At 63.2% G+C, this 10665-nt stretch overlaps 1 protein-coding gene across 1 annotated transcript; it reads left to right on the top strand.

Moving 5' to 3' along the window:
- Sh2d6 (SH2 domain containing 6) lies at positions 1 to 6597 on the top strand. Its single transcript, XM_047523245.1, has 16 exons — positions 1 to 39; positions 144 to 169; positions 498 to 532; positions 841 to 911; positions 1003 to 1138; positions 1570 to 1673; positions 2109 to 2298; positions 2989 to 3011; positions 3340 to 3400; positions 3766 to 3844; positions 4052 to 4082; positions 4205 to 4229; positions 4687 to 4745; positions 5021 to 5104; positions 5274 to 5432; positions 6038 to 6597. The coding sequence occupies exons 1-16, from the start codon at positions 37 to 39 to the stop codon at positions 6152 to 6154; spliced, it is 1203 nt and encodes a 400-aa protein (XP_047379201.1). The 5' UTR covers positions 1 to 36; the 3' UTR covers positions 6155 to 6597.
- Positions 6598 to 10665: the final 4068 nt, after the last annotated feature.

The following is a 10665-nucleotide window of genomic DNA, read 5'->3' as shown; positions in this document are numbered from 1 at the left end:
CCGAGTTCCAGGGAGGCAGAGGCCCTCTAAACTGCCATGGTGAGACTTGGTGGTCCTCGGAGAGCCTTGGCACACAAGCCTGCCCATGCCAGGGGCACTTGCTGGGCTGACCACCCTGCTCTTTCCCTTCTGGCTCTTTCTAGGAGAAGCACAGCAGCAGCAGGCCCCGGTGAGTACCAGGGTGAGCTCTCCTTTCTCTTGCCTCACCTGCTCTACTGCTCTGCAAAGCACCCATCCCAGGGGCTGTGCTAAGCTACCCACCCCAAGGACTCCTTGCTCCCACCCTGTCACCCCAAGGCCAACTCATGGAGCTTTGCACCCAGAGGGCATTAGCTCTGTTCCCAGCCTTCCGTTCTTGCTGCCCTGGTGCCAGGGCCACAGTGTCCCACAACTCCAGGGTGTTCACACTGTCACGGGTGAGAGTGTCCTAGATTGCAAGGTCTGGCCCACGTGAACTCGGAAGCCCTGGAACAAAGCTGACTGCAGTCTGCTTGCAGGTTGGGTCCCCCACTGCCACCCCCCAGATGTGTAGGTAAGTGACGGGCCCCCACAAGTTGGGTGTCCCCCGCAGGCCCTGGTCACCTGCCCTAGCCTGTTTGGTGCCTGGGACCCGGCTCTCCCACCTGTCTTGATCGACATCTGCAGTGCAATGGCAGAGGACTAGCAGGGGTGGGAGGGTGGCTGGGCGGTCCATGCCTACTCATGGCCTCCACAACCACCTCCCCGCCCAGTGCCTGCCAGAAACGCCCAGCAGGTTGTGTTCCTTTAGTTAAAAGGACAAAGAGGTGGGTACCAGAGGAGGGTGGGCTGGGAGGAAGTGAGGCCTGTCTGTCTGTCCAGATGCCCCAGCTTGGAGAGAAGATGCCCTAGGTCCCTCTCCTCTGCCTGCCCCAGAGACCTGGAGACCCCGCGTAAGTCCAGTTGCTGAAACTGGGGCGGGGCAGGGGACAGGGGGCAGCAGCTATCAGGGTCCTGGACCTAGTCCATGCTTCCCGTGCCCAGCATCGCTTCCTCAAGGCCCAGGAGGAGGAGGAGGACGAGGAGGAGGATAAATACGAGCTGCCCCCCTGTGAGGCTCTGCCCCTCAGTCTGGCCCCTGTGCCGCGTCCAGGCACTGAGGAGGACTCGTTGTACCTGGGTGAGGGCGTGCAGGTGGAGGCGGGCATGGAGAGAGGGAGCCGCGGCTGGCGGTCCCGGTCCCGGGGCCTCTGGGCAGGGCAGAGAGCGCCAGAGGGAGGAGCAGCAGGCAACGGGAGCGGAGGGAGGAGCGGCGGGAGGAGCGGGAGCGGAGGGAGGAGCGGAGGGAGGAGCGGGAGCGGAGGGAGGAGCGGGCGTGGAGGGGCGGGCGCGCGACCCAGGCAATCGCGCCCCGCAGCCGCGCGTCCCCGAGCGCAGCCCGCGCCCGCCTGCCGCCCCCGCGGCTCCAGCCCGCGGGCCGGGGCAGCTGGCCCTCTCGGTTGCCATGGCGACGGGCTGTGAGCGGCCAGTGAGCCGCGGGGAGCCAGCGAGGGCGGCGTGGCGGGGTCGCGGGCGCGAGGAAGCCGCCCACCGAGCGCGGGTCTCTTCCAGATCGCCCGGGCCCGGGGCGCCCACCCCGGCCGCTGCCGCCCCGACTCCCGCCCGCCGCGGCCGCAGGCCCGCCCGCACGCCCCGCCCCGGGCCGGCGTTGCCCGGTGAGTCCGCAGGCGCCCGCGTCCGCTGTCCGGGGCGAGCTCGGAGGGCGCCCGTAACAGGGTCGCCGCTCCCCGCCGGGCCTCGCCGGCCGCAGCGGGACCCCTGCCCAGCTGGCCCCCCGCGCTGGCCCGAGCTGGACCCTGCCCAGCTGGCTCCCCGCGCTGGCCCGAGCTGGACCCTGTCCCGGCTGCTGCCACTGCCAGCCCCCACTCCCAACGCGACCCCGGTGACGGGCTTTCAAAGAGCCACCGCTTCCGTTGTGTTTTAGTGGAGTGAAATCCAGGGGCGGCTGCGGCTCAGTGCTAGGGCACTGGACTAGCATGCGCGAGGCCCTGGGTTCGAGTCTTAGCACCACACGTAGATAAACGAATAAGTAAAGGTCTGTCAACATCTACAGACAGACAAAATCCAGGGAGGGAGCCGCCACAGAATAGCCGCAGAGAAGTGTGGTCCCTTGGTACATTTCTTCGTGTGTCCGGTGGCGGTTTTTAAAGCTGCCTGGACGTTATGTTGGCCTCGGCGGCCTCCTCCCTCCTCGCTCACGAGCCCCACTGTGTCCACAGCTAAAGGCAGCAGTCGACCTGCAGGTGGCCAGGAAGCAGGCACCTGTCTTTGGGAGGCGAGGTAAGGCGAGGGGTGTCCTCTTTCTTGGCTGCACTCTGGGAGGGCAGTCAGGGGAGTCCTGCCGTGGGGCAGGGGTGAGCCTGATCACCCTCTCGGCTGGGCCTCCCTTCTATCTGCCAGTCCCCTGAGGAGGGTAGTCTAGGTAGGCAGTGAGTGAATGAGGGGCAGAGGCCCAGACTCCAGCCCTGTCTGCACCTGGAGTGACCTCTGGGCCAGGTGAGGGACACCCACGATGAAGCAGTCAGCTTCAAGGACCTCCCACTGAGCCGTCTGAGCAGGGGTGGTCACCACGCAGTAATCATTGCCCACGCTGCCCAGAGACTTGCCCCTGTGGTCATTGTCCTGACTTCTGTTGGCCCAGAACCCTGGGGGGTCAGGAGAGGGAGGGATCTCAGGAAATATGAGGCCTTGCGGGGGTGACCTCCTCCTGCCCAAGGCCAGCACATTCCCTTCTACTGTGCTCAGTGGTTGGTAAACCCTCCTGACCTTGAGGGCGGCTTTGTTTTTTGGACCAGGGCAAAGTCATCTGGAGCCATGCCTGGCAAATGGGTGGGGAGGGGCAAGCTAGACACCCACAGGGTCCTGCGGAGCACGGATTTCCCTGGGGCTTCACAGCTGGCTCTGCAGACCCTCTGCAGGGACCTCCAAGGGCTCAACCCTCTTCTCTGCTGGTTCTCTTTCTCCATGCAGAGTGGGGTGCACCGTCCAGAGTGGTGAGCAACCCCCATCCTCACCTCCATTCTAGGGTTCTGGCTAAATGCTGCAGGGGTGGGTGGGGCCTGGGAAGGCCAGGACGTATCCCTGAAGCAGAGGGGAAAGGTGCCTGGCCTGGGCGTGAGTGGGGCCCTGAGGCTTCTCCCTGATACCTGCATTTCCCATGCTACCTCCGCAGGGAGGGTGCTCATCGGATGCCTCTCCCAGGCAGAGGAGCAGTTTGACCCAGAAAGGGCCACCTGTGAGGATCACTGCCCCCCACCGCCTGGGCAGAGGCCTCCTAGAGTGAACCTCAGGGCTGGTCACCCATACCCCTCCCTACCCTAGCTTCCAGATCCTGCAAAGAAGGAGGACGAGGATATCTACCTGGAGTGTGAGCCCGATCCAGGTGCGCGCCTCCCTCCCTCCAGACTTCCCGTCCTGCTGTCCTCAGCTGCCCCCAGGGACTCCCTCTCCAGGCCCCATCATCTTCCCACGTCCCTCTCTCCACCACCAACGCACAGGATCTCTCTGCTTCTTGGCCCAGGCTGACCCACCCTGTTTCTACCAGGGAGGTGACCCAGCCCCCCTAGAGCAAGGTCTGAGTGGACCTCTGGGCTCCGCAGCCAGGCAGGCCTCTTCCTCAGGTTGGGAGGACTCCCAGAAAGCCCCGGCTGCAGAGGCAGCGGCCCTGCAGCTGTTCTCAGCTCCTCCCTGTGGATTTCCTGGCTGCTGCCCAGCCCAGCCCAGCCCAGCCTGCCCTCTCTGTTTCAGTTCCGGCCTTGACTCGGACTCCAAGCTCTCAAGTCCTGCTGCCCTCAGTCCCTCTGCCAGTGACACCTGTGGTGTCCAGGTGAACACCCATCAGACGCGCGGGCACAAGCCTGAGAGAGATCGAGGGGGCACCCACTCAGGCTCCGCAGCCCTGATGCAGGGTGGGCCCTGCTGGCAGTGTCCCAGGGTTGCGGGCAGTGGTGACAGGAGCAACTTGGGAGGCTGGGGTCCTTATTGTGAATATGACAAAGACCCTGAGCGCTATTCCCCAACTTGCTCCCTGCAGATTCACCACAGCCCCCCGGGAAGCTCGGAATGTGAGAGGCTAGTGGTCAAGGGGGGTGTGAGGGTGGGGAGGGAGAAGCAGGGGGACTTCAGGAGCGTGGGGGGTGGGGCAGGCCGGGCCGGCTCTCTCCTAACCAGACCTCTGGTGTCCCAGGGAGCAGCAGAGGCCGCCTCTAAAGGTGAGTAGCTCATGTTGGGCACAAACCTTGCAGTCCCAAAGACGCCAGACTGCAGGCCCAGGCTCCCTCCCACTTCTGCAAGCCACAGATCCCCTCCCAGTCCTGCGGGCCACAGGCCCTTCACTCCTGAAGCCTCCTTCCCAGTTCTGCAGACTCCCTCTCAGCCATGCAGGCCCCACCTTGCTAGATCAGACCTGAGGGGACCCCCTTGGACATTTTCCAGGATCTGCACCAGGTGGGGAATCCAAGATCACACCTCACTTGGAAATTACACAAGGGCCGGCTGGTAGGTCCTAGCAGGGCGCAGGACCTGGAGGATGGGGGAGCACAGGGTGCCCTGCCTTGGGCCTCAGGACTCCTCACACTCCTGCTCCTGGCCTCACCCCTGAAGTTGCTCCCAGAAGCTTCCCTTGCTCAACCCCCTCCCAGCCCCAGCTCTATAGTCTGCTCTTCCCAGCAGGAAGGAGACTGTCTCTTCCAGCCATGGCGCCCCCCAGGAGTACTTCAGCTGCCCAGGTGAGCGGGGGCTGGGAGCTGCCTGGGGTGGAGGCCAGGGGGAAGCAGGCCTCTCCCGGAACCCTCCTGGGCTGAGGCAAGCTGCTCCCCAGGATCAGGAATTTGAGCCTGTGTGTGCAGCACCCTGGGGGTGCAGACAAGGTGAGCACGCCTGTGGTGCCACGCGGCAGGCGTGAGCACTGGCCCTGCTGTGGGGCTCAGTCTGGCACTGAGACACACCAGGCCCAGCATCCTCTGCTCCCCACACCCCTGAGCTGCTGTGTGTGTGCACGCAGGATGGCAGCCTGCTGGGCCAGCCTTGGTATGCAGGGAACTGCGACCGGCATGCTGTGGAGAGGGCCCTGCTCCACTTCCAAAAGGTGGGCAGCTGCAAACCCCAGGCCTTCTCCAAAATCCCTCTGCTCAAGGCTGTGGCTGGCTGAGCAGACAGGAGCAGGAGGCCCAGGGAGGCTCTGGACTTGCTGAGTCCGGCGGGGTGGGCAGGTTGATGGCTAAAGACGAGGTTGATGGCTGAGGTCTCCCCCACAGGACGGGGCCTACACCGTGCGCCCCAGCTCAGGGCCTCTCAGCTCCCAGCCCCTCACACTGGCAGTGCTGCTCCGAGGCCGGGTGTTCAACATTCCCATCCGGCAGCTGGAGGGCGGGTGCCACTATGCCCTGGGCCGGGAGGGCAAGAACCGCGAGGAGGTGAGTGCTGGAGAAGGAGGGGCTGCTGAGCCCAGAGGACACAGAGCAGGTGCTCAGGGCCCAGCTGAGGGCACGGGCCCGGGAAACCCACAGTTCACATTTTCTGGGGTGGTCAGAAATGACAGCAGCCAGAGTCCTTACTTCCTTCGAGACACCTGGCACTTTTAAAAGAGGCCTGTCCCTCTTGCCATGACTCAGTTTGCACAGGGTGGTGGCTTTTGTGCCTGTGTGAGTTCTACAGGGTGGAGGGCAGGGTCCCAGGAGTTGACACGTGCCGACTTGCTCCCAGACTCAACTTTGCAGCCAGCATTTGCAGGGGTGCAGACTAGAGGCAGTCACCCACCCTTCAGCTCCCCATGCCAAGGACCAGGCAGAGGCAGGGCCCGCCAGTGGTCTTCCTGTCTGGCCAACAGGAGCCCACAGGGAAGTCACGGAGGCTTGTTAGAACTGGGTAGCAAACTGACAGCGGAGTTCGGGGGCCACACAAGAAGGGAAAATACATAGAGAGTTGTCAACAACCCCCGCGCCAGGCCCACGGCTGCCTCAGGAAGTTGCTGGCAAGACAGAGCTCAGGGGACTCATGGGCGCCCTGCTCCCCTCTGCAGCTCTTCCCCTCTGTGGCCGCCATGGTCCAGCACTATGCGAAGCACCCCCTACCCCTCGTGGACAGACACAGCGGTGGCCGGGAGCTCACCTGCCTGCTGTTCCCCACCAAGCCCTAAGTCGACACTGACACATACCCCGACCCCTGGCCCCACTGTGTGCTCCTAGACCTTCCACGCCCCAGTGATGCTTTAGCTCTGCCCCATCTCCAGCCCACTGATCCCTGCAGGACCCAGATAAGAGGCACTGGCAAGGGGTGGCCAGTGGGAGGGAGGATGCAGGGAGCCTGCCACCACCCCTCCCAGCAGCACCTCCAGGTGGGGACCCACTGCCAGCCTGCAAGAGTGGCGGTGTCTGCCTTGTACACCAGGGCCACTCCAGGTGCCCTGGGTGGAAATGGTGGTGGCCCCAAGAAGGTGACCTCCTCAGGGAAGCTGAGCCACAGGGACCTCACAGCACTGCTGGAACAGCAAAAGGAATCCCCTCAAATTCTCTTGGGGACATAGCACCTTTGTGAAGAGCCCAGGTTGCCCTATGCATGGTACCCTGTCAATAAACATTTGTGGCATGAATTATTTTGTACTAGAGATTGAAGCCAGGGGCGCTCTACCACCGAACTAAACACCCAGCCCTTTTTTTTTTTTTTTTTTTTTTTTTGGCAACGTCTTGCTAAATTCAAGTTGGCCTTGAACTTGGGATCCTCCTGCCTCCAACTCATGTTGCTGGGATTACTTGGACCTTTTGAATGAATTCTGAGTCTGCTAAGAGAAACTGAGGTGGTGCCCAAGAGGTTCCATGTTCCCTGAGTGTCACAAGACAGACCGGCCCCGAGTGGTGGAGGAGCAGTTGGCTAGGCCACATCAGAAAGGGAAAGCCAGATCTCTACTGCACGGGGGCTTTTGACCTTAAATGCGCAGTACCAGGGAGGAGAGATGTCAGGCCAGTTGTTGATTTCTGTTTTGTTTCGCTGTGGCTGCCAGGGTGGGGTAGGGAGGGAGACTGAGGGCTCCCTTGAGATGAGAATGGAGTCCCTTAACCACTGTCCCGCGCCTACTTCCCGTAGGGTCCCGGCGGGAGTGGAGAGGCTGGATCCTCCGCAACCTGAGCGGCGCCTGACGGACAGCTAGGGCGGGGGCGGGGTGGGGCAGGGCTGGGAGGGACAGCTAGGGCGGGGAGGGGCGGGGCTGGGCCCGGACGGACAGCTAGGAAGGGGGAGGGGGGCGGGGGGAGGGGGGCGGGGGGCGGGCGGGGCCGGGACCGACAGCTAGGGTGGGGGCAGGGGCGGGGCCGGGCCGCGCCGCTGGCCCGGGCGCACCGCCCCGGAAGCGCCGTGACCGTTACTGCGCAGACCTCGCGAGCGCTGCGAAACTGAGCGCGGCCTTGTGGCGCCGGGCGCGCAGCGGGCACCCGCGGCCCCGTGCCCGCACCCCCTCCCTGACCTGGGCTCCGGCCCGGGGGGCCCCGCTGAGGCCCGGAGGGAGGCCGGGAGGGCGGACCCCCAGGCCGCCGAAAGGCGCGAGCGCGGCCGGGGCGGGGCGGGTGGCGTCCCCTTGGGCATAGCCATGTGGCGCGTCCCTCTGGCCCTAACTCCTCGTGCGGGGCGGCGGGAAGAGGGCTGTCCGCGGGACCCGCCGCCGCGGCCTGGAGGTGGGCGTCCGCGCGCCGCGATCGGGGCAGCGAGGCGCCGTGACGTCAGCGCGCGCGCAGCTTCCGGCGGGGCGCCTGGGAGAGTCCGGGGCGGGCGGCGCAGCTCGGCTGCGGCTCTCGGCGACCCTCCTCCCCAGCCGCCCCCGGGGCCGTCGAGGTGGGCGCGCCGCCCTCTGGCGGGGCCTCGGTGCCGTCACCCTGCTCCCACCGGCTTTGCGGGTTCCCCTTCCCTGCAGGGCTGGCCCTCGGGCCGGTTTTTGCTGAGCTCTGAATTCGTCGAGCCCCAGGCCCGGAGAAACCGAGTTAATGGCCCCAGGGGGACACCCTGCTTCATTCCGGATGGGAGACGCACTTCAAGGACCTAGCCTGAAGGCGAGGAGGAGCAGTCCTCCTGTGACTGGGGCAGGAGAGCAGGGCCTGAGCGGGCTGCAGGGCTGCACGGGGGCCGTCCCCGCTGGCTGCGAGCCCCGCCAGGGTGCCCTCCGGGTGCCCTGTGGGGAGAAGTGCCCGTTCCACACATACGTCTGACTTAGATGATAAGCCACAAGATGCAGTCTGTAAAGGAAAGCATGGGTTTCGGAAAGCCGATGTTTGTCCTGGGATTGGTCCTGCCTCCACACAGGCCCGGAGGTCAGGAGGGCAGATCTGAGGCAAGGAGGACACCACCCCACAGTCCAAGGCCTCCGGTGACTAGAGGAGGAGAGGGCACAGAAGGAGATGGACATTCTGCCAAAGAATAAGATGACGAACTCCTGGAACGTCTGAGCCAGAGAGCTCTCACTGCTTTGTCCTGTGTCCTCATGTTGCAGATGAAATTAAGGCCCAGGAGGGGAGGGGAGTCTGGATGGAGGAGAGAAGTATGCCTAGTTTTCCTCCAGAAGGAATCCAGTGGGAGAGACTTGGAAACTAGGGCCAGGGGAGGCCAGAAGCACTGAGCAAAGACTGACCTAGAAAGGGGTTGCAACCCCCAGGAGCCTGATGTTCCTGCTCCTGGCTTGCTGCCTGCCCAGGCCCTTGGGGCTCCTTTCCTTTGCCCACAGCCCTCAGCTCTGCGCTAAGGACATCCTAGAAGTAATCCATGGGCCTGGAGCAGGAGGCTGACCAGCAAGTGCAGCAGGGCTCTGAGGGCTGGCAATTGCCCCCAGAGTGCCTGCCATCCATCTCAGCCCCGGGACATCCCCAGTGGAGGCCTAGAAGGGGGAACAATGACTAGACCAGACGGTTTTCCACACACAGGCACTTTCGTACTCGGAGAGGATCCAGGGACAGAGGAGGTACAAGGCAGGGGCAACAGTCCCCGGGAGGACCAGAGGACCAGGCTCCTCTCCTGGAAGCCTCTTGTCACATTCAACCCTGAGAGGCAACAGTAATAAGCCAAGGCCGTAGTGGCGCTTCCATGTGGCTGTTATCTAGCACCTGGAGCTAACAGTGGAGGGTCACCTCGTTTATTATTTTATTTTTGGTACTGGTGATTTAACCCAGGGTGCTTTACCACTGAGCTGCATCCCCAGTCCTTTTTATTTTCATTTTGAGACAGGGTTGGGTCAAACTTGCAGTCCTCCTGCCTCAGCCTCCCGAGTCGCTGGGATCACAGGCATGTGCCACCGCACCCTGCTACAATGGAGGGTCACTTTTAAAGTGGTGATCTCATGGGCTAGAGAGAAACCAGATCCCAAGTCCCCAGGTCCACCTGGGAGATAGCACCAGTTGTAAGCGGATGTCCAGCAGAGACCTTAGCTGGCCCTGTTGTTTCCGGCCCTCCCCTTGCCTACCCTCTACCACATATGCTGCTTGCTGCCTGGGTACCTGAGTGACATAGAAATGGAGGGACTGAGGAGTCCTGTCCTGGCTGCCCCCTTGCTGTGCTCCCCCTGACTGCAAGAGGCAATACCAGGAGGCTCCTGGGAGCTGCCCGCCTCATTCCCAGGGCCTGGCAGCCAGCCCTGTGGCTGATGCAAGGCCTGGGTGGGTGAGCTCAGCCTGTCCCTGGCACTCGGAGCCCCTTGCACGCTGCCTGCCTGCAAACATCCATTCACGCCCCTTCTCGCTCCTCTCCTTCTGGAAGCAAGCCCTCCTTGGGCTGCATGTGGGGTCAGAAACACAAGCAGCCCAAGAACAGAGGAAATGGAGGCCCTAAGCAGCTGTGGGCTCTGACCCTCAAGTCCTGCCCATGAGAGCCATCTTTTCTTCCCCTGGGAAGTTCCCCACTTCCTTCCTCCACCTCCCCAGCTAGGCACAGCTGGCCACCACAATCAAGGACCCTTGAGGTGTCGCCAGCTCAGAACAGGATTTGCTCAGAGTCTGTGGACAAAGAGCTTAATAACACAGTGAGTTTCACAGTCTCTGCTTACAAAGTGCTCTCCTTTGTGTTTCGAGGATTCTCATGATGAGGCCAAGGCCTAGGGAGACACTGAGGCCCAGAGAGCTGCAGGGGCAGAGCAGGGTCCTGCCCACAGTCCTCCCCGAATCTGCTCGCTGCTCAGGTTTGCCCACCAGCGTGCACATGGGCAGGACGCAGGCACCCGCTGCAGCCTGAGTCATTGGACAGCCACATGAGGCATAAACAGTGGCTCCTCGCAAGCAATGGGCAGTTAGCGGAGGCAGCTGGGAGACCAGGATGTGGATTGGATTAGGAGGCCACACCTCTGGGAGGCACCAGAGGCTTTAGGGGAGCACACGAGGCACACAGGAGTCGCCCATTCAGACCCATCCGTCACTCAGTGCAGGCGAGCACTGGCAGCGTTGGGGCTGGGGCTGGCAGCAGGACTGGTCATGGTTACTGCTGGCCTCCCTGCTGACTCAGTCTGGGCGCGGCCTCTATACTCTATGCAGTTCTACTTGGCCCCTGCCTTTTCTCCTGAGCCACTCCAGTCCCCTTCCTGACCCCCTCACCCACTTACCCAGCAGCTGTAGCAGCTGAAACAAATTCTGAGGCTGATGAGCTCCAGGGTCTGGGCCTGTGGGCAGGTGAGCACACAGCACC

The sequence above is a fragment of the Sciurus carolinensis genome, chromosome 13, assembly GCF_902686445.1.
Source record: "Sciurus carolinensis chromosome 13, mSciCar1.2, whole genome shotgun sequence".
Classification (NCBI taxonomy): Eukaryota; Metazoa; Chordata; class Mammalia; order Rodentia; family Sciuridae; genus Sciurus; species Sciurus carolinensis.
This window is presented reverse-complemented; position numbering and strand designations above follow the sequence as displayed.